The sequence below is a fragment of the Corvus kubaryi genome, unplaced genomic scaffold (assembly GCF_017639235.1).
Source record: "Corvus kubaryi isolate FWS band 111438036 unplaced genomic scaffold, C.kubaryi_AGA036_p1.0 133, whole genome shotgun sequence".
Taxonomy (NCBI): Eukaryota; Metazoa; Chordata; class Aves; order Passeriformes; family Corvidae; genus Corvus; species Corvus kubaryi.
The window spans coordinates 38,321,156-38,345,524 of record NW_024580667.1 but is presented as its reverse complement, the minus strand read 5'-3'; the positions used below and the strand labels follow the sequence as shown (position 1 = coordinate 38,345,524).

The 24,369-nt window shown below is 36.6% G+C and overlaps 1 protein-coding gene across 10 annotated transcripts in view; it reads left to right on the top strand.

The window, feature by feature from the left end:
• The window catches only part of GPC5 (glypican 5), a 617,251-nt gene that overhangs the window by 90,130 nt on the left and 502,752 nt on the right, over positions 1-24,369 (top strand). For 9 of the 10 annotated variants that reach the window (XR_006018585.1, XM_042043896.1, XM_042043887.1 and 6 more), the window contains one exon: positions 9,530-10,224. Coding sequence is in view for 9 of the 10 variants with exons in the window: in XM_042043896.1 (XP_041899830.1) it covers positions 9,530-10,224 (695 nt within the window). In the remaining variant the exon portion in view is untranslated. Of the gene's footprint in view, positions 1-9,295; positions 9,422-9,529; positions 10,225-24,369 lie in introns of those variants that run through there. The other variant, XM_042043921.1, reaches the window with a different exon arrangement.

Genomic DNA, 24,369 nt, shown 5'->3' with positions numbered 1-24,369 from the left:
GATATTCAGCCCATACTCAGCCCATATTTATGTAATTACACAGTAAAAAATTGATATGCATTTAAATCTAACATCGGTTGTTCTCTGGTCCATTGAGTGAGCTCTGGCTAAACATTAATAGTCATAAAAAGGCATAATGCAAAACAAAATCAGAAAATAATAGGTGAGATAATAATCCCATGAATAAAATGTGTTGGTATTTAATAAGAGGATTTTAAAAAATTTCACAGAGTAGTTTGCTTCTTGAAAACATTTTTAGGCTATAGAAAGAAATCCAGGCTTAATAAAGAAATCCAGGGTTTGACTTCTTCTTGTTGCCATGATGTCAGAGAGCTGGACTGAGAATTCAGATGGGAATTCCTTTGTTCTGCTGCCTCAGCAGAGGGAGGGCATGGAGATCCATGGCCTGCAGCAGACGGAATAGAAGGGGTCTCAGTGGGACCTAAACAGTTCTTTGATTCTTTCATTCTAAGTGCCAAAGCTACTAGCAACTTTGGATCATTTAACATATATTATTTAATCCTTATTTTCTAAAGAATGTGTCACAAGTTGGTGTAGAAATCAATTATATTAAAATCAGGAGTCATACGGGATAAGGAAGGATGAAACAAAGTAGACTAGACTGTTCCAATCCATATCAATATTTGATTTTAAGATGTTATCATCAAAAGCAGCTACACAGAATATTCTGTACATTTGTCATTTAAAAAGTCCTTCTAGAAGCAATTGCTCTTTCCTGGGATTTCTCTAGACTTCAAATATTTTCTGAATTTCACTTAGATAAGTTTATATACTGAAACCGTATGTCCTTTCCTAACCAGTTTGGAGAACTGGAGTTTTGTATTGTTGACAGGTGCTATTTTCTGCTTGTAATTGTGAAAGAGCACATTTGACTGCCAGGTTATCCAGCTCCTTTGAGTTTCTGTCTTGTCAAATGAGAAATGCTACATTTGTTTACCTGTCTGAAACTTGGAAGTGCATGCTTCATTCCTTTTTATAGCATGTGGCAAAATAGGTACTGAAATACATGGCATAGATGAAAATGCTTTTTGTATCACCTGCGTTAAGCAGAATATTTTACACATATCACTAATCACTAACAGTGATTAGGTCACTAATTGCTAATATTCCAGAGCTGTGCAGAGGGCCATGCAGTTTTTCTTCTTGCCATCCAGTAGTTACAGAGGAACACGGAACTAACTTCAGTACAGTATAGATGCAGTCATAAAATTCATTGTTCCTGAATCTTCCATGAAAAACATGCATGTTTGTTTAAGAAATGCAGCCTTAAGGGAGTTTTTTTCATCTTTTTTTTTTTTTCTCAGTAAATATGAAGTTAAGCAAAGTGAATTGAAAGATAATAAATGCATCTAATCCCTTACCAAGCTCTCTGGAGGATCTTTGAAACCCATTACATGTAATCATGTGTTAAGTAAACAATCTCCTTAAATTCCTTTGACTGATTGTTCTGATAATTTTTGGTGTGGAATTCCTCAGACTGTCAGATGCAGGAATTCACCAAACCTCAACCAGCACTTAGAAAAAGTCTGTGAGATTAAATATTCAGTGATACAAAATGAATATATTTACTTGTTTGATGTGCAAGAAATGTTGATCTGTAGTGTTGCATCTGCTAGAACCTGATTAACATTTCACTTTAACTTGTATAAGAAAAACCCAGCTTACTGAAGTTGAGTGAATATTGTCACCATAAAACTGGGATAATTGGGAAAAATAAATAAAAAGTCAGGTTTTAAACTTTTAAATAGAAAGACAAAAGCTTCGTCTGATGTCAGTCATCATCATAGCTTTTTGGAAGTCTTCTGAGGTTGTTCTTTCTTTTCAAGTGTAATTTCTCTGTGATTCCCTAATAATTATTTCCTCTAAAGTTAGCATGTATAGACATAATACTCTGGCAGCTCCCTGGAACAAACTACATATTTCATTCTAAGAAAAGCACATTACAGGTGTGAAGAGGGAAAAAAGATTTGCATAAATGCATAAGAAGTTTGTGATTTATCTACCATTAGGACCACTTTATAGAAGCATCATCATCTCAGCTCTTTATTTGTATGAATTGCAGTACTGAATTATATTTAAGGACACTTCCCTTAATATCAGTTCCTTACAAAATCTTAGGGCTTCACTGTCACGTTCTTTATAGTAAATTGGAGAGGAACAAGCACTTCCAGCAAGCACTTCATCTCAACACAAAGTAGTCATCTAAAGTCAGAGAGATGAATCATGACTTAGAAGTGCTTGTTAGCTCACATATATATAGTTTGAAATTATGTGAATTTATCCTTCTAATCAATTAATTTTCTGACTCTCCTATCTCAACATCATCTTGCTATAAATTCCGAATTTCTCTTTTCAAATAATACCCTTTTAATACATCTGAGATGACTTGCTGTCCTTATATATTATGGCAAATATGTAAAAATGGTTATCTTAAATCCGTATGAATTTAGTGTCCTTTTGCAAACCATGCACAGCATTTTATGTCAAAATATTTTCAAACAATTTTGTTATAAGATACCAGTTTTAAAGCTCTGATTCCCTGGAGTGCTCTGCTTGCAACTCTAAGCATACTTCGTTCCATGGTAGTAAGCAATATATTCAGAATTTAGAAATATTTTCCTCTGAGAAAGTATTGCCTGGGGAGCAATGCAAAATCAGAGAGAACATAAGCAGAATCCAAGAGGAAAAAAAAAAGAGGCTTGGTCGATCTCTGTTAATTGGTAGTTATTTCTTCTCCTGGCACCATACAAAACAATCTGCTCATGATGCTTCCAAAGTGACAAGATGAATGGTTCCATAGTCATAACTATTAAAAGGATAACACCAGACTGAAAAGAAAAGGGAAGAACAGTTTTGAGGGAAAAGTGGAATCACTGCTTATAACTAGATAAAATGATAACCTTGCATTATTCATTCATTCTTCATATGACAGACATTCAATATTAAAATATAATCTGTCATGGTAGGATTAAATAGTTTACATTCCAGTTACGACTTAGGGGTAAGTTAAATAGCGAATTCTAAGGCTAGGTATTTTAAAATCAACTGCAGTAAGTTTCAATGAAAAGTTAAAAAATAATGTTCTGAATCAATTGTGATGATTTCCATTAAGTCATAAAAATTAATGTAACTCTGGAGAACTGGATAAAAAATAAATTTATTCCAACTTTTTTTTGAAAACAAAACAACAACAAAAAGCCAAACAACCCCCCCAAAACAAAAAACAAACAAGCAAACAAACAAAAACCAAACCCCCCTCTCCCCGCCAAACCAAACAAACAAAAGCCCACAAAAAAGCCCCAAGCGAATTACAAGATTTGGATCATTTGGTCAAATCAGCTGAATTTGAGACCTCCTGCATTGTTCGGTCTTTTCTCAAATGTACACCTGGGAAGATGGAGAAGGGAAGGAAAACATACCTAAATTTGTTGATTTAGAAAGCAAGTTCTACATGGGAAAATAGTTTGTATAAGGATTAGTAAGCAAAAATTAACACTGAGTGATGATATTAAGTAGATTATAAAACAAGAATGTGAAGTACACTTATCAATTCAGACTAGTGAAAAGATATAGCACAATAATGAGTGAAATTCATCTCACTTGGCTTTGGGCCATACTTTCTGCATTCTACGTATTGGTTAACTGGGGAGCGAGTTTCTTATGAGTCCTCACAATTTCATTGGGGGAAAAAAGGAGGACACACCTTACATACGGATTTGAGACAATTTCTTTTCAAAGTGCAATCATTCTTTTTAGTGTAAATAGTGCTTACAGCCTGAATTATGGATGACTGCTAATTCCTGTTAATATTCCAACTAAAGCTGTTGTATGCCAACTTCCTTGTGTCCTGATGCTAAAAAGACCACAAAAAGTTTCAACACAAACCCCAACTAAAAAAAATTGAAGTATGACTAAACCAAACTCAAAATCACAGAATATGTAGGAAACTCCTTAAGTATATGAATAATATGCCACTGAACACCGAACAACTTAGACAATAGTCAACCAATTATAATTCAAGTTTCTTGAATGTTTATGGTTTTTTTTCAAAGACAGCTAAAATAAATTCAAGACCAAGCAAGACCTGACAAACTAAAGACTGTTACGGGTACTTTGAGCTATAGAAGCCTGAGGTGCCTCACTATCATCTGGCAACACAAAGGTGGTTATGCTACAGGTTTAATCTGTTACACCTGTTTTCTTACTGACTTCAGTGATGAGTCTGCAATCTATGAAATGGATTAATTTGAAATTTGTGTTAATGAGGAGCAATTCTAGTGAGTCTCAAATCTATTCTGCTGGCACTTACCCTATTGATCTCTCTCCCATATAACCTTCACAGGTAATGCCCTAATGAGTTCATTCTTTATAATTCATTTTTATGTCTTGAAGACATTATTCTTCCAGCTCATTTTTCTGGTATGGTAAATGATTCAGGGATTTTGCATTATATCTGTCACTATGTACTACTTTGTAATTAGGAATAGCTGCACTGAATTTCCCACCTGTGCATATTTCTCTGTTTGGTGTATTTTAAACAAAGGTAGTATGAATGTAATACTGTGTGGATTAATTTCTTTTCCACAATTTTTTTTTCATAATTTTTGAATGCCTTTTGCTTACTTGGCTGTAACTTGCACCTGAGACATTCCCTGTGACTCTAGAAGGACAATGTATGCAAGGTACATTTGATCGTACTATAAACCTTTAGAAGAGGGAGTGTGATGATTCTGGTGAACAGAATAAACAGAAGGAAAACTTAAAAGATTGCCAAACATCAATGGCAGCTAGCAATACTTTCCCATAGGATTTTTCAAATCATAATAAATTTATAACGTTGCTAGGTTTTCCAGGTTTGCTTGGATTTAGTAATTGATTCCTGTATATTATCGGCTGATCCTTAAGATAGTCCAGGCTCATCAGTGTTGAATCTCCTCTGGACTGTGAAAGGCAGTCTTGCTAAATACAGTCATAAATCAAGGAGGATTTTAACCTGTCTTTTTATAATTTATTGAGTTCTGTATGTTGCCCTAAGTGTGAATTGATTTATAATACGTAATTTAAGACAGTGAATTATTGCCAAATTATAAGACTTCACAATTTGTTGGCCTACTAATACGGGATTTTTAATTTATTACACTATCACTGCATTAAGTACCACATGTACTTTCAAAAGCTAGTGTTCAGCATTTAGGTGCATTTTCTTATCTAGCAGATTTACAGAACATTCATCTGTGTAAAGAAAGGGTAAACTTAAGAAAATATAGTTGTTTTACAGCAGCATGGTTCCATAGAAATTTATTTCAAATTATTGTCTAAGGTACCTATAGTATAAAGACACTTTGCCAAAACTATTAAGGATGAGAGTTGCAGAGCTGGTTCAAAATCTAATCCAAATTCTGTTTCATTCTTTGCAATATTTCCGTTAAATCTGATTAATGTCCAGGAATAAAAAACTAGATTTCTATTTTGTTCTCTTTGTTCTAGTAAACAAGGCATGTGTGTACTTTTGATTTTTATTTTAAAGCCATTTATCCACTGGACTAATTTCTACCTTGGAACTTCTTTATAATTTAGAACTACCCATGGCTCTCAGGAGCAGAAAGGTTAAAGGAAGGGAAGAGAGAAAATCTTTTAAAGCAATGATCTTTAGCAATAGTTATTATACATCACTTTGTAATCACTTTGTTAAATACACTATTATCAAAAAATAATGTTTAGATGTACTGGTATGAAGTATCAGCTGAATAAATGCTATACATAAAACCAACAAGTTCTCATGTACATTTTTTCCTAGCCTTGTGTTTTGTTCTTAGTAAAATCAGGAAGAGAAATACTACTGTTCTTTCAAAAAATCAATTGGTTAAAATATTGACAACCCTGAATTTTGATTTAGAAGCATACAAACAATAATTTTAATTGTTGTTGTCAAAGAAAAACAAAATCGACGTGTCATCTGTGGTAAACACTAGACGTTATTAACAGTAGGGTTACATAAAATATCTATAGGATATTGTATAGCAGTTAATATGAAGATCTCATAAATTATGGAGATAAGAGACACTGACCCTGAAGATTTAAAAATCATTTGATAAGAATAAAAAGAGCTTGTCTAGCTCATCTTAGTTATACTTAAAATGTATTTTATATGTATTAGATTTATAGTGATTGAAAACTCATTACTTCTTTTATGTTGCTGTATAATTAATGCTGATTATGTTAGTGTCAGCCCATAGATTTGAAAGATAAACACATTGCTACAGCTTGCAGTATTGAACCAGTATAACTTGATTTGTCACTGAAGTATCAGAATGTGTTGTAAATGACATAGATTGCCATCGTAAGGTACTCACAGAACCTATTCAATATTGAAAGTAAACATAGGTCTGATTTGCTGTCTGTCAGCAAATTTGCTGAGAGCAAAACAAATCTCTGCAACAGCCACGGTTATAAAGTAGAAAATGTGCCAGTACAAAAAAACTGATTAACAAATTCTGTAAGAAATTATAAAATGACAATTAAACAAAATGATGCAGAATTGCAAACACAAGTGGCCAGTATCATCATATCCTTCTTAGAAGGCAGAAATAGTCAGTAAATTATGTAGTTGATTATTGTACTCGTTCATCTGGGGGTTGCTGAGGCGCTAGCAATATAGTTCAATATTGGAGATTTGTTACTGTTTAGACCACATTGTAAAATCTATTGATTATCCATGTGCGGCATGATTTATTCTTTCAACTAATATTTGTGCTCTTGGTAATAGGATACTGCAGCCATGGATTGTAACAGACATTTTAGACTACAGACTTATGGTTTCCATCTAGGAAAAGTACTAATAAAAAAGCTTTAATATTCTTTACATTTTATTTTTTAAGCCATCTCAACCATGGATCAATTTTACGTAAATTTTTGTCTTTGCTCTTCTGGGCTGCTCCAGGCTTTTATATGAAAGGTTGTCAAGTCTGTGATAGCTAGATATCTAGAATTTAATTCAGTGGTCTCAGCACAGCCATCTAGTACAGTTTTAAATGCAAAATGTCCATAAAGAGCTTACAGATATGATATAAGACCTCCAGAACACACATGCCCTTTTGGACAGGCAAATAAAAAATGGCATCTACCATTAAAAATGCTATGAAACACTCTTAGGCAACTAAATGAAGTTTCTATAGTAGGATTGCATGTTCTTTGCATTCCTTATTTCTCCCAGTAAAAATGAGATGCAATATAGTTAGATATTTAGGGCTGTAATTTAGTTTCCCATGTATCTGTGCCTCCAGGGGAGCTGGGTGTCCAAACTGCCTCTATAGCTGGTGGAGATCTCATCCTTGCTTCAGGTGCCTTAAAGTGGGCATCTCGATCGGTTTGATGTACCCTGCCTGGTTCGCTGTGCCTCATTTGCTGCTCCAGAAGGAAATGGGTCTCCCATACATGCATGCACACCTGCTGACATGGGGTGCAGTGCAGGTGTCTCGGGTACAAGACATGAGGTACTGAGGTTGAAGACACACTCCTCTTGTTTATAGATCTATATCTATATAAGAAATCTAGCTCAGATATGAGGCATGAGGGGCTGGTGGAGATGTTGGGAGCTGCAGAGGTACTCAGCTGGCACCTTCTTCATGTTAATTCACTGGATAAACCCCAGAGGCTTTTCTTTGTTGAGTAGGTCTCCATTGGTGGGAACATAGCTTCATGAAGGGTACTGACTTCAGGAGTCTGACTTTTGAAACAAATTAATCCCTTTGCTGAGTCACTGTGGTATTTGGCATGTATGAATGACTGTGGTGAAACTCACTTAAGGAGAGGTTCATACATGTATGTGACATAACGATAAAACCCCCAAGAACCAGACAAGTGGGATGCAGCACTTTCTGACTCTTCACTGTGAGCTGTCAACACTTTTTTTCCCTACTCATGTGAATGCTAGTTGAGAAAAGAGAACAGCAAATTCAATTTTAAGAGTGGTGTGAAATACGAAACTGAGACAGATAGCAATGATTTTGATTTATAAGCATGTATCTTGTTTTTATTGGAGAAAACAGAGACTGAATACGAAGTATATGCAGATCAGTTTAATATGTTTTCTCTGTGATGTTTTCACAAAGCATGCAGTTTCAAACCCACTGAAGTCAGCAAGAATCCTTTCACTGACCTGAACTGAATAAACTTTTTATCATAATATAAGGCACTTATGCATAGATATTTATTAAATACGGTTTTGCCAGTCTTGTCTTTTTTACATTTATTCTGGTGTTTCTACTACTCCTTTCAGTCAGTGACTTACCAGCAGACTTCAGGTTGCTTCAGAAATTGCTTGACATTGTTTGACATTATTTGATTCTGCCTGTATTTAACATCACTTTTAGGCAGTATTAACTGTACCTCATGCTTTTCCTTACTTTATTTTTACAGTCTTAAAAATAAATGTTAGAAAAAAAATACATGAAAACTTGTAAAACTTGAAGTAAAAGTTACCGAGTCATAGCCATTCAGTGTATAAAATGGGTTAATATTTGTAATATGTGTTTCTGTGTTTTTATTCTCAACTCTGAGCTAAGTGTCTTTTTGATCCATATATAGCTTCATTGCCTTTCCTGAAGTGCAACCTTCTCAGGCAGATCTAGGGAATTCCTCAATGTGAACACTCATTTTTTGTTTTGAAAACTGACATTTTTTCTTACCTGCAAATCATAGATCAAGTCAGGAGAGGATTTTTTCTGGTATACTTTTAACTGCTTTATTAAACACTACTCAGTGTATTTAAGGATTACCACCTAACACGTGAAATGCAGGTTTGTCCACTCAGGCTTTATTCATTATACAGTTCTTGAGGTTTAGGGAGGGATTATCCATCGGTTCCTGAGGAATGCAATTCTTGACCACACCAATTGCCAGACCAAACAGCACTATTTAAAATCGTGTTCTCATGTGTGTTTGGTCCATCTGCTTCATCTGGAAGACACGAAATAAAAACTGGTCTTTTAACAGTTAAGTTTTAATAGAATTGAAGAGTTGCTTATATTGTTTAATGTTAATTTTGCCCATCAATTTAGGATGGTAACAGGAATGACTTGGAGTTACTGAGAGCATTCAGCTTTTTATTGCAACTTGCAAAATGAGTCATGAGATGAGAGAACTAATGTGTTTATATACATAAACAGATGAAATAGGATTTTGCTGTATTTTGTAACTTAGTAACTCAGCTTACAATTATTTCCTGTTGTATCTTTTTTAGGCTGCATTTAATGTAACCTGCAAAGAAAACATGGATTTTATTAATTGTGTTGTAACATTACTTGTAAGGTGTTTCCCTACATAGAAAAGACAGTTGTCACAGTTTGTGAGAAGTTGGTCTCCTCAAAAATTCTAATGCAAAAATTCATTTGGGATATATGTAAGTTGTCGTAATGTAACTGTTTTAACTTCTTACTCTTAATTTCTTATTTTTTTAAACCTTAAAAATAAGGATTGATTGATTGATTGATTGATTGATTTATTGCAGAAATGTTTGAAATGCTTATCAGACTGGCTGAGAATTACACGAGCACCCTTTTCTGCAATGCATATAGAAACATGGCTGCTGAGGCTACTGTGCCTGTGCAGGAGTTTTTCACAGATGTTGGACTCTTCTTATTTGGCACAGACGTTAGCACAGAGGAATTTGTGAACAGATTTTTTGACACCCTGTTTCCAGTAGTCTACAACCATGTGTTGAACCCTGGTCCGACTGACATTTCACTGGAATATGGGGAGTGCCTCCGAGTGGCAAGAAGAGACATCAGGCCCTTCGGCAACATTCCCAAAAAGGCCATAGGACAAATGGGAAGAGCACTCCTACCCAGCCGGACTTTCTTGCAGGCTCTGAATTTGGGGATTGAAGTGATCAATACAACAGATCACCTGCACTTCTCCAAAGACTGCAGCAGAGCTTTGCTGAGAATGCAGTACTGCCCACACTGCCAGGGTCTGACACTGAGCAAGCCCTGCATGGGCTACTGCCTCAACATCATCCGAGGCTGCCTGGCTGATGTAGCAGAAGTTGATCTCCATTGGCGGGGGTATATCCAGTCCCTGGAGGAGCTCTCAAGAGCCATGAGCGGAGCATACAACATTGAGCACGTGCTGCTAAACTTCCATTCACTTGTTAATGACGCTCTGGTACAGGCTCAGATCAACGGGCCAGAATTATCTGAGCAGGTAAGATGCTGGTTTTATCCACAATTGGGGCTAACATGACGGTAGGAAAAGTATCACTGATAGCTGTTATTTGTTTGGCCGTTTTTATGGTGAGGAGCACATTTGTATCTGAGTTCAGCTTTATTTGACAATTTCTATGAGCACAAAAAATATTTTTCATGAATGTAAGAAAATTTTTTCATTGTTGTCTCGTGTGCACATAATGATAAATGTAAACAATCCTTATTTTAGATATCAGTGGCCTGCCTTAAGGAACCTATGACTTTGCATATATTATTTCCATAATTTTGTACATTTCAGAGGAAGCAGCACAGTTCATTTGTAACACAAACTAAGTCCTTTCTTACACTTAAGAGAAAAAACAAGTTGTATGAGAGCTGTGTTAACTAAATGCATGAAGTGAAGAATTTTAGGATGCTGCTATGGAAAGTGCACACTATTTAACTACACTTTAGGGAAAAAAAGCTGGTATATATGCTAATTTATGAAGGTAAGTACTAAAATCTGAATTTTTCCTGTATTATATTTAATCCACAATACGTTTCATAATTGTATTTTTCTCTGTATTCTTACATGCAGGCTTCAGTGACATTGACATATTCTTTGTTAAGTGCTGGATTGGACAGCTTGGTTTGGGGAGATGCCTTTAGTTTTATAGTACACACAGGTCGGAAGAGGGTGTCCCTGTGCTGTGGCATCAGCTGAGGTGCAGTAATAATTCTAGGACTGCCTCAATATGTGATTACCTGAAGTTAAAGCATTGTCTTCTGTTAAGAAGCTGATATGACCTCTGAAAATAAAGAGCTTGACCTAATATAATAAATAGAGGATTCTTCATTTCTTACTAAGACCCAGAGTCTGATAAAATGGGTTCTTCATCCTGCTGTAATCAGTGAGTAACACCATTCATTTCTACAAATTTTCCATTTTATACCAGCCAGCTACATGAGCCGTAATATCCTGCTGCTCATTCCTTGGGACAAGCTGTCATTTTTTTGGAAAAGGGTTTTTCATTAACAGTTTGACTCAAAAGTGGCTCACTGATATCTCTCTAATTCCCAAGTTATTTGAGATCTACAGTTGCCTCTTAGGGATATTCCCTGTTGCTCCTTTGATTTCTGTGGGATCTTTTTTGCCTATCATTTTCAGGAACAAGCTAGAACAAGCAAGTAAAGGTTCAAGGGACTGACTTGTGTTTCCAATTTCATCGTGGGTCATTTAATTTGAAAAGTTTTAGACTTGGATTTTCAACAGTGAATTGTCATTGGCCCAGACTTAAAAATCTCTCAGCACACTCATGTTTTCAAAATGAAAGTTTTACACTCCAGAATAGTATATTGCACTGAATTTTAGTAAAAAATTGAATGTGTGAAGAGCCCTACTCTTAGTGTTTTTGCTTAATGAAAAATCCATATTGATCCAAAATAAAGTGCTTTTTTTTGATACTCCTGAAAACACATGCCTTCCTACTCCCCTTCCATCATTCAATGTAAGGAATACTAAAATTTCTTATACTTGTTGCCAATGTGTTTGTTTGAAGATCATGTGTTTACCTATGTTACATTAAAATCATTTGATATAGAATCACTTCCCAACTTCAAAACCCACATACTTCATTTTTGACTCCAACTGCACCAGACCTAGACATCTCTTTCACCTAATTTCTCTGTTACAATTGACCAGTCCTTTCTCTCTTTGAGCTCTAATTTGGTCAAATAAGACTATAATGCAATGATCCCTTGAAACATAGTGATCTAGTCAGTATATTTCATATTTTCCCATTTATTAGGTATCAGGACTTAATTCTGACATGTAATAAATACAGTCTTTCAGATTTAAGAGGCAGAGGACATGAATTCCATTGAAATTGGCTCATTAATATTTATTTATCTTCAGAGTGACTCATGAACTGTTTCAAGTTTTGATAAGCAATTAATGCATCAGTGACTCTAACAGACAGGGAAAAGATGATTATGAGCAAGCAAATAATGGCTTGCTTAGGCACGCAGCAGTCTCTGCAGTTTTAAAAGAGAATTCCATTACATTTTGTGAATTTTAAAGAAGTGAACAGAGAAAAAAAAATTTAAATGTTTGGAAGTACCATATATAATTATGCAGGTGTTAATGTGAGAATCTACAGTGTATCCTGCTTAATGATATATGTAGTAGTGCGGGTTTTTTTTCATTCATGGGTATGTTTGTGTAAATAACCATATGTAAAGGATTTTTTCTAACACTTCACAGGAATATTTAAATCTGATGTATGTTCATGCTCTAAGCTCTGTGTCTGTGGAATGAACACTAATGCCTGTATAGCATGGCTTTCTTTTACAAAACTCTTTTTTTTCTAGTAATTTGCAGCTTGTTCCCTTTTCTGCTTGGGTCAGCAGAGCAGTGCTGCTCTGTCTCCATCTGGAATTCATTTTTCCCTTTCTTCCTCCTGTTTCAAAATCGCCCTTAATTCTTGATTCCCACAGCTCTGCTGACTGAAAAATAAGTGCGGCACCCGTTCGTCATCTCAATACCTGTGCATTATTTGATGCTATTCTGCAGAGTCTAGAGGACATGTGTGGGTTGTGCAACTATTCATGGATTTATGTATTTTCACCTACATATTGTCATATATTTAATGCCACTTCTGTTCCTGAAGTCTATATATGTCCATTTATCTACTGGTATTGCTCACCCTATTTGTACCCTATGCTTTTTAGCTGGAACAGAAATTTTTTAGCAAACATCTCCAGGAATACTCATGCAGATGTAATGTAATAGAGGTTTAAGAGAGCTGCATAAAAAACAAGAAAAGTGCACATTATTAGGATAATCTGAAGAAGATGGTATGTAGTTCTTGCACACTGGGTAGCAGCTGAAAGTACCCGTTGTTACAGAGCACTTTGCAGAATCATCCTGTGCTTCTTTTGTGCTCGGCTTGAGTTGCCACATGCTGGTCTCTGAGCTTGTGTATAGCCAAGGAAATCCCCTTGGAGGGCACTGTACAGCTTGATGAATGCACAAGAACTTTATGACACTTTTAAGCTGTACATACATGTAAAAAAACCCCAAACCAAAACACCACAGCAAACCAAAAAACAAACAAAAAACCCATGGAAATTTGTTTACAAGTTATAATAAATTGTTTCATGTCACCTCCATGCTGTTATCCAAACCACTGTCAATGTTAAGACAGAAGGACAAAGAGAGATTCTAGCAAGATATACGAAGTTTTGGTATGGATGGAGCCTACCATCCCCAGGTTGAGAGCATGTTTCCATTCCCTTTATATATGGATTAATGGAACTGCCCCAGGCCATGGAAGCCTCTTGTGTCACTTACAGTGTGATTCAACAGCAGTTTAAGCCAGTCTCACCCTGGATTGCCCAAGTCCTGCTCTGGCACCTTCCTCAGCTCTCTGTTGCCACCCCTTTCCCTCTATGCATGCTGCCCCGGCAGCTGAAAGTCGAGCTGGTTGAGGGAGTGTCTGTGCTCTTAGCCATAGTTTTGTTTTGGTGTTTGAAGGCTTGTGCTGCCACACATTGGGTAACCTGCAGGTGAGAGGTTCACTGGTGTGGAACAAACAGAGGATCTGAGAGGAGGGGAAATGGATCTGAGGTCAGGCAAGAGATGAAGGAAAAGGGGGAAAGGGGGGAAAGGGGAAAGGGGAGATGAAAGGAGAAGGGGGAGATGAGGAGAGGAGAGGAGAGGAGAGGAGAGGAGAGGAGAGGAGAGGAGAGGAAAATTCACAGGGCTTTGTAGTTAAATCTTCCCTGCAAACTTTACATACAAGTATTGTTCTTGATTCCCAAAAGATCAGTGGTGTCTGAGTTTAATATTGAATAAAAGAGATGAAAAAGAATATTGATTAGTTGTTCATTCGCTATTCTGAGCACTGATGATTTTGGGATCTGAAGGAAAATGAAGTATGTGACCATGATACCAAAAGACACATATCCATATAAAAATGTGGGAATTTGCAACACAACATAAAAAAAATAAGATCACACAAATTCTGACATTTCCTCATTTTTATTCTGAGAAATTCGTGCTACAGGTGTGGTAAAATTCTTGTATGTACTTTTGTATGTATTATAAGCCTACAAAAATTCAGAATGGGATTTTCAAAAGCACTGTGTCTTCACTGTGTTCTAACAGTTTCCAAACAGTTGTAGATAAAAATATCAAAATTCTGGAAGCTCTCAAGTCCTTTCATGTCAGTCTAATCCTAAATTATGCGTCTTCTAAAAAATAGGCATAATTATATTCTATTAAAAGAGACTTTTGTCTTTTTTTTTTTTTTTTTATCAGCTGTTTAATACTGGAAAGAAAGCAAGATCTTTCTTGTGGCATAGAATGGTAGCAGAAAGAATTTAGTAGACTGTGTTTAGAACTTCATTTTTCTTACTGGTTATTTTTGCTAGAATTAACTAGCTATAAACAACCAGAATTGCTATAATAAAGTGATGTCTTCAAAGAGAGTAAGAAAGACGACACAGGAAAATACAGGTCAGTCATCCTTACCTCTATCCCTGGAAAGGTGATGGAGTAACTAATCCTGGAAACTATTCCAAACAAATGAAGAAGTTGATTGGGAGTAATGGTTAACCTACTTGATGCCCTTGATAGGGCAGCCAGATTGATAGGATAGGGTTAGAGCAAGGGATGATGTCTACCTCAACTTTATCAAAGCCTTTGAGACTGTCTCCTACAACATCCTTAAATATAAACTGTCAAAATGCTCAGTGAGGAAGACAGAAAAATGGATGGGTGGTTGGGCCCAGAGGATTGTTATCAGTAGCACAAAGTACAGCTGGAGGCAAGTCAGTAGTTCTCTGACCCCCAGGGGGTGATACTGGGGCAGATACTCTTTAATGTCTTCATTAATGGTTGGGGTGATGGAACAGTTTACCCTCAGCAAGTTTGCGGACAATACAAAACTGGGAGGAGTAGCTGATACACCAAATGGTTGTGCCATTCAGAGGGACCTTGGCAGGCTAAAGAATTGGCCTGAGGGGAATCTCATGAAGTTCAACAAAGGGAAATGAAATGTCTTGTAACTGGAGAGGAATAACCCCATGCATCAATAGCTGCTGGAGGCTGGGAAGCAGCTTTGGAAGAAAGGGTGTGAGGCTCCTGGAGCACACCAAGTTGACCATGAGAAATGTATTTGCACAGTAAAGAAGGCCAACAGCCTCCTGGATTTCACTGGGAAAAGTGTTCCCAGCAGTTTGAGGGAGGTAATCCTTCCCTTCTCCTCAGCACTGCTGAGATTGCATCTAAAGTGCTCTGTCTGGTTCTGGGCTGCCCAGTACAAGAAAGTTATGGAGTGACTGAAGCGAGTCCAGCCACAAAGGTGGATATGAGACTGGACCATCTTCAATATATGGAGAGGCTGAGAGAGGTAGGACTCTTGAGCCTGGAGAAGAAGAGGCTCAGGGGGAATCTTATCAGTGTATAAATACATGTTATGAGCCAGTGAAGAGGAAAAAGCCAAGCTATTTTCAGCCTTGTTCACTGAGAGGACAAGAGGCAATGGGCAGAAATCAAAAACCATGAAATTACATGGAAGGGGTTGTCCAGAGAGGTTGTGGAGTTTCCATCATTGAAAATATTCAAAACCCAACTAGACATGAACCTGGACAACAAGCTGTATCTGACCCTGATTGAATAGGGATGTTAGACTATATAACCTCAAAAAATCCCTCTGAAATAAAGCTGTGATTCTGTGAAATGGTTTAGAAGGTGGCTGCATCAGGGGAATTTTCTTACTGAGGAGCCAGCCATCTTTGACTCATTAGGTGCAGTAGGATAGGACCAGCATACAGGCATCATGGACAAGGCAGGAACATATCCTGTTCATGGTGTTCTTCTAGTGCAAGATGTGGGCACTGGCTTCATCTCGTGGCTGGTGAACATTGCCATGCAAGCATGTTGCTAAAACTGAATCTTCACAAGCCTATATACACTGTCTCTTTATTTGACAGATCTTTGGTCAAAGCAAAAGGATGAATTGCTCCTTATACAACCTCTAAGCATGGATAAAATTCCCCACAACAGGATGATAAAGTCTGAGACCAATGGAGTGATAGCCTGGAGGTTCTCAAAGGAATTGGGAGCCAAGCTGTATCTCAACAGTAGTACTTCTGTTCTCAAGAGAAGTGGCGGTATTGATGTTAAGCTAGGAGGGAAACACTTTTGTAAGGAGGGGAAATGAGTTTTGGTTTAGAGATTGCGCAGATACTGCCTGAATTTGATGTTGTAGGAAAACTAATTATATTGTTCCTGTCACCAAACTATCTGTCTGGACTCAGCTTTGTACTCCTTTAACTTTCAGCAAGTGTGTGTGGTTCCCATTATCAATCTGTAAAAGACAACCCCCAAGTGAACCATTTGCCATATATTTCTTTCATACTTTAAAAAAAGACCAAAAAAATCCCAAACCCCTATCATTTTCAGCAAAGTAGATTTTGGAATAAAATTGTGGAGTTCTGCCTGAAGCTTTTGGCATACGACTGTGCCATCATTACATTGCTGGATTTAAATTACTCGATACATTGATGAATTTAAATTTAAATGACAAGATCGATAGAAACTGATTTGTGAAAACTGCTGAACAGTAATGGGATTTAAAGTCTAATACAAATCTGTTTGAAAAGAAGGTTTGATATCTAACCTAACACAGAGTTGAAGACCATCACCTTTCCTTTCTCTGCATTCAGATACGCATCCAGCTGTAGTTGTGAAAAACTGTACATCCTAATACTGGATGGCATATACATCTTTTATATACATATACATCTTTTCATATACATTTTTATACATCTGTCATTTTTTTAATGTAGCATGAAGTAAGTCTATGGCAGTCATGACCTCCATCAAATTCAGATTCTTGTAGTGTTGTATTTCACTTCCCCATTGTTTTATCATGGAAAAGCTCCTTGCATCTATCAAAAAGTTTTCTTCTGAAGCTAAACTGGGTTTTGTTCATCAGAAAAGAGAATGAAGAACTTTGAAAACAAAGTGAAAATCACCAAATAAAGTGTTTGTGGCTTGTTTCTAACTAATGAAAAGTTGTTTTCATTAAATAGTGGGCTTTATTGCTACCTCAACATACTTCACAGTTGGACAGCTCTTCCATCTTTTTTGGTTTGATCCATCCTTTCTATATATTCCATTAGCTTGCATTTACTGAGGTCTGAAGTAATACTTTTGTTTCTGGCATTTATTTCATACCACACACTATATATTAGTACAAGTCCCTAGGCTGTTTTTTTTGTGACTGAAATCAGTGTTTATCCAACAACAAGAAGATATCTACTACAACATTTAACATAAAAATTGTGGTAATCCCAACTCAGCACATTTTGTGTGTTGGAATGGCAGTTGTATGCCTGATGTTGCTGGATTATCCTCAGAACTTATGTCCTTTTGCAATTGGTCTACTTTTTTCTAATGTGTAAAAACAGGGCTTGAAATCATGTCTACAATTTTGGCAGTAATACATGCATAGTTATGCACACATTGTGGAAAAATGGGTGTATGATCTGCTCCTTTGATTTAGCCAGGCATTGTACCCAAATGCAATTTGGAAAGACAAAATGCATACACATTGCTGGACATACACTTGGTAATATCCTGTTTGTCTTTTATTTTAAGGTTTATGATACACTGGGAAATGTGTGGCAAACACTGGAAGCATTTGTTTCTGTCAAGAACTTTTTAAACATAATAGCAAACATGAAGCCACGAAACCATGACTGTCTAAACAAAATCACTTGCTATGTTGCTCAGCTTCTCAGCATTTGAGTATATGGTGTCTCAGCTTTTGGTACCACTTTCAAGATGCATCCTTTTCTATTCCTCTTCTTTTTTTTCCAATTTTCCTTTCATTTATGGAAATGACAGAGGACCTATTTCTCACCTTTGGTGAGAAGACGTTCAAATCCAGTGTCAAGTTCACGTCTCACACTTTTCTGAAAAGTGCTTTCTTAAAATTCATTTGCCAAATTGCCCAGATTCCTCCCCTGTCTCTCTTAGGGTGGAGTTACTTGTTGTATGGGCTGCAGTTGCACTGGCAGAGTGTTACGGACTGACAACAATCCCAGGCCCTGACTCCCCTGCAGCACCTAGGGGACTGAAGGGCAACAGAAGAGCTGGAAATGAAGGAATGAGATTTACCTTGAGATGAAGGAGGGAGGAGATAGGAAGAAGGTGTTTCTAGTCTGAACTTTGTTTCCCACCACTGTAATCTCTTTTTAATTGGCAATATATTAATTAGTCTTCCCCAAGCTGTTTTTGCCACGACATTAATTGGTGAGTGATCTCCTTGTCTTTATCTCAACCCACAGTCTTTTTCTTCGTATTTCTCTCCCCTTATTCTGTAGAGGGGGGGAAGTGAGAGAGCATCTGGGTGGGCCTTTGGCTCTTAGCCAGGTCCAACCCTCCACAATTATCGACACACACGCCTGGCTTTGGCAAGCAATGCTGAGTAGTGCAGGTTTACATGAGGTATGTTCAATCTAGACTGCCAAGTAAATAATGTAGGAATATATCATGGCATGCATTATATATTGGTATTTAATGTGTTTTGAACAAGCCTGCTTCACAATTTAAAATTACTTGATTCTTATGTTACATTTCAATTTTGCTGCATTTCTTTTTTAAGATTGAGATCTGTTATGTCAGGAAAGCATAGGATCTTTAATATACCTTCCCTTTTTTGTCTTTTTTTATAACAGAAGATTAGGCAAAATTTGGGCAAAATGCATAGATCTGAAATGGTTTTTCTCTTTCAATTGACTGCATGGGGGCTCAGAGGTCTGGAAAATGTGCAGTAAGCAGTCTGGGCTGCCATCACGTTCTGGGTTTAGGTGATGTGGTAGATATCTGACTCTGCTTTGGCACAATGGCGGGCTTGTCTCAATGTGCCCGCTGGGCATTTGGACTGAAGGTAAAGAAGATTCTCTAAGAGGCTGAAAATGCTGCAATCTGATTCTTCATATTTGCAAAAAGAGAAGAAAGGAGACTATTCTCTCCTTCCCCAAAGCTGAGTAGAAGGCATGAACAAGTGTAAAAGAACACTTAACAATCCTTTCTGTAAGCTGTGTATGTGTTTTTCATTGTGAAACAGAGTAACTGTTCACAAAGAGAAGTACTGAGCTGAGCAGACTTCTGGTATCTCTGTTGGCCTTTAAATCACTACCAGCCCTTTGTAATGAAAGAGAAAAACTTTGTTGAGGGCAAATCCAGAGATTTTGAAGCAAATGAGCTTTTTGGACTGTTTTGGTCCCTGACATGATACGAACATGTGTGAATAACTGACTGTCTTGTATGTCACAAAAGATCTTCAAAGAAAACTGTTCTTCCCAGGTTCAAAGAAGAGAGTGAGGAGGCACTGAAACACTTAATATACAGATACAGGAAGCAGAAACACTGATCTCATAAGCTGCAGTTTGGAATGGGGAAGAAACACGTAGGTCCTCTGAAATACTAACTAGGTAGTGGATTTTTCCCTCCTTTTTTCTGATGTTTTTTGACTCTTGTTAACATGAAAAGGTGACACTCCAATTATACAGAGTTATTGACAGTGCCTTATGCTAAATGAAATAATGCATTATGACTGTTAATTTAAGTGGACATGATTTTATTAACTTACACACTTTTGTTACAGAATTTCGCTAACAAAACTGCACTGCTCTTCACAATTTTGGAACATAAATTGCACCCTGCAATAAAGTGTAAACACATTGTGCAGACATGCTGATGCAGCCAGCTTGTTTTGCTTTCACTAATTTTTTATGTATTGTAAATTGTAATATGCTTTTTAAGTGAGTTGCATGCCTGATAAAGGTTATAGAGCCCCAATTCTGCCTTCATTGACAATCACATTTCTACTGAATTTCTTTTTGGTTTACACAGGTGACCCTGCATAGTCTTAGACCTATATTTAAAGAACAGTTCTGCCTGTGTCCTACAAGACAGCAAGATGTTAGCCCTCTTGTGTCAGAGCTGTACTTGCTGGGCACACAGAAATAAGGAGTAATAAAGTATATTTGAACCACAAGAAAGCATAAATAAATCCATCAAACCTACACACAAGCAGCTGATCTTTGGAAAGGGCTACTGCCGGTTTTATAAAATTTCTTTTCAGAAAAGAACCGCAGAGTGTTTTCACTGAACATAAATGAAACACCTTGGCATCCACTAAAGCAGACTTGGATCAGGAGAGCTGGCAGCCTCTCATAAGAAGCAGTTTTTGTTGAACTGCCTTTGAAGAGTTTGAACTGGCAGTGCTGTGTTCTGGCTACAGGGTAACTTGGCTGAGAACATTAGGATTTCCCCTGACATTAAGTCATTTAAAGTAAAAAAAAAACATCATTTCCTTCCCTCCCAGCTCCATTCAGGAGGAGAAACTATTTTTACTGCCAGACTTGCTGAGTGCTAGTCCCTCATGAATGGAGCAGCAGAATTAAAACCATTTACAATTTTAGTAATTAAAGACTGGAAGACACAAATTAAAAGTATATTAAGAAGCTCATATTTAATGGGCTCTTAGATTTCGTTTTGCAATCCTAACATGCAAAATTATGAAGGAAAGCAGAGATCATTAAGCATTGATAAGATATGAAAACAGTCTCAAGAACTTGGACAGGAGTACTGATTTTGATAAATGTAGTGGGAGGAGGAGGAGATGAGTCTTGATCATGTGAAAGCTGGGGACTGTGGCTCCTAGAATCCAACAGCTTGAACAGCAGTCTTTTACAAAACCATATGAAAAAATTCTGATTATAAAAAGCTGATTTGCAAACTTTTTGCATTTTTGTCTCTTTCCTTGATCTTGACTGAAGATTTTGTAAAATCACAGGATAGTTTGCATTGCAAGGGACTTTAAAGATTATCTAGTTCCACACCCCTGCCATGGACAGGGACTCTTTCCACCAGACTAGATGTTCAAGGTCCCATCCAACCTGCCTTGAATACTTCCAGGGATGGGGCATTTCCCCATGGCAGTGGTGCTTCATAGTGCCAAACAAAGTGGAATTATTAGTTCAGTATCTCCAAGTTGTACTTCAATTTATGTATCACAGAATATATATTGATATATGTATTTTATATATCAAAAAATTGTATTTTTTTTATACAATAAAAGTATAATTTTCTGTATACTTATATTTTCAATATGTAATCCTTTCTTTTTTTTCCTGAGGAGGGTACCACTGCCTTGCTGGTGGGTGTGCATTCTGTACATCTGCAGTTTACATTTATTTTTCCTCAATACCACCTGGTTGCATGTGATACAAACTCTTATATTTCACAAGTTTTCTTTGAATTGGATTTGTCCTTTTTGAGCTTGAAACCACTTCCAGATCTATCTCTCTTGGATATATGATTGGAAAATTATAACTGCACATTTTCATGTATCATCTGAAATTTCAATTTCCATTTTGAATAAAATTTCTTTGAAAATATCATTAGCTGGCAAGTCTGTTTAAGATTTGTCTTGCAGGGGATTATAAATTGTTTAGTAATTTGAGCAGACATTATTCTAAGTGTAATCTTCGCTCTCTAATTCTCCTCCTGGCTTTTGTTCGAAGTGTTATCCTCTTCACTGGTCATGGATGTCTCCTGCAAATTCTGTAAAATGCTTAAGCCTAGGTATGAAACTTGTTATTTGCCACTGTAACTCCAGAAGTTGCTTATTTCTGTATGTCTGAGACATATTAGAGTCAAGTAGTCACAGATAAAGAAGACAAAATTTGCGGAGAAAGTAAAGAAAATAATACAGAATTTCCTCATGGTTTTCCTGGGTTGCAAACCCTGGTGGTATTCCACCACTCTCTCCTGAAACAACCGCACATCAACATTTTTCCTTTTCTGAAGGAAAAATAGATACTAGTACCTCATGCTTGATCTCCTTGTTTTCAAAACCTTGGATTTTGTCTCAATAGGGAATACTTTAATCTCCCATGCCATGTGCATGGAGAGATTATCTCATATATCAAAATGCATTTTTCTTTGAAACAAAAGCTTGACATTAAATGAGCAACTCTTCAAAACAAAAACAAAACAAAACCAAAAAAAAAAACCAAACAAAAAACCCCCAAAACCAGTAGAAGGCTGCTGAAGTGCTTGGGAATACTGAAATGCTGATGCTCCCTCTCGTGGTGTAGATGAAATAAACCAAGGAAACTATAACAGTTTAATGCATTGTTTTCCTTGATCAATATCTTTGGTAGTTTGATTAGTAATCTGGTGCTGGAAATGCTGGTGACTCGTCAAGAATCTGTTTCTAAAAGAAAGAATTCTCTTGTGTATTTCTACAAAAGAAAATAAAATTAACCACTATTTTATTTGTAACCATTGTATTTCCAACCAGCCTGATGATTCATTCTAGCTTTGTTTTAGAGTTCAGCTGTCCATTTGCTCACAAGTGTTTGGGGAGATTTAACTGTAAGAAGTGTGGCAAATCTGTGGTCTGACAACTAGAACTGAAAGCCACCAGACTAATCACTAACTAGAAAATGAATTAAATCAGATTATGGATTAGCTAGTCACTGAGACTATGCTGTGCATAGAGGACAAGGGGAGAAGACACCTCTCGGGGTACAACACCTCTTGAGCTTTTACTCAGATCTAGCTGGGAGCCAGAACCAGGAGTCTGAAAATTGCTCTTTCCTTTATGTTTAACTCTTTCATTTTTGTTTTGGTAAGTTTAGCAAACACTGTAAGTTTTTGATACATATATGTATATATCTGTAGAATTTCCTGTAAATGGGGTATGTGTCAAGTGTTAGCTAGATTGATCCAGTCTCCCAGACCTGTGCGGCATCAGTGTGGACATAGTCCATGCAGGCATTTAAAACTTGAGCCTACTGAGACTTGGAAAATCTAGTTTGAAGTGCAACACAGGACAAGCATTCAGTTTGCTTTAGTCATTTGATGTAAAAATAATTTCAGTAGAAATGATGAGGTAGAAAGAACCATTTGTATAGTGGGAAAAAAGAGCAAAAGCCACAAACCAAAACCAAAACAAAGAATGTGACAGATTTCTCATAGTGAGCATCTGAACTTAGAGGATGGTGTCCGGCCATTATTGATGTGATGCTCCTATCATTGTGCAGTCCTGTTTAAATACAAAGGTTTGTAATACTCCAGTTTTCCAAACTGTGAGTAATTGTAAGTAGACATTCTAAGGAATCTCACCAAGCAAAATCAAACTGCCATAAAGTTCATGTGTGGCACTAATTGCAATTTAAATGCGTGGTTATTACAAGAGCTTTTAATTAACTCAGTCGTCATACTGTGGCACACAAATTGTGCATAATAGCAGCATGCTGACTACAATGACAATAGGTTTGTCTGAGCTGTGAAAATCAGGAGTTTTGTAATTTTCTGAGGTTTCTTTTCATGCCCTTAAATATTGTGTGGTATTTTAGAATATTTCAAAAAAGGAAAAAAAAAAGGAAAAAATTCTAGCAAGCTGCTGAGGCTTGCCTGTTTTAAAATTTTGTAGAAGTCTTTAATTCTTCTAAAATTCAGTGAGATATATCTCACTGAATTATATTTCTGACAATTTTTCAGTTTCACTTTTCTATTTTTAATCCCCTTTGAGGGTCATTTTAGTCTCCCTTTTGTTTTTGAAGCCTAGAAAAAAGCTCAGTTTGTGGAAACTTTAACAGGGAATACCATTCCAGTGAAACACATTCTGATCAGATATTGCTGCAAAATGGTCCTATATTAGTTCGTTAAGGTAGTGAGACCATTGCCCTTCTCTCAAAGTTATGATTCCAGTCTCTCAGGACTGGCAATAATAGCACTGAATGATTTTTCATTTGGAAGGTTAATTTTGCAGTCCAAAGACTAAAAATTAAGAAACAATGTAGCTAATGGACATAGTTGTAGTCCTTCAGAAAACATAGAAAATACAACTGAGTGGTGTTACACTTAGCACATATACTTCTTTCTGTAGATAAAAAAAAGAATGCATTAAAAAAAATAAAAAGCAGGCATTATTATGGAAACTGTATTTATTTGGTTTTTAGATTATCACCAGCCCTGTACTGGGAAATGAGATACTGGCATATTTTGATTGTAAAATATTTGGCTTACAGTCAGAACAGACACCTGAAGGCAAGACAAGAGTACATGACG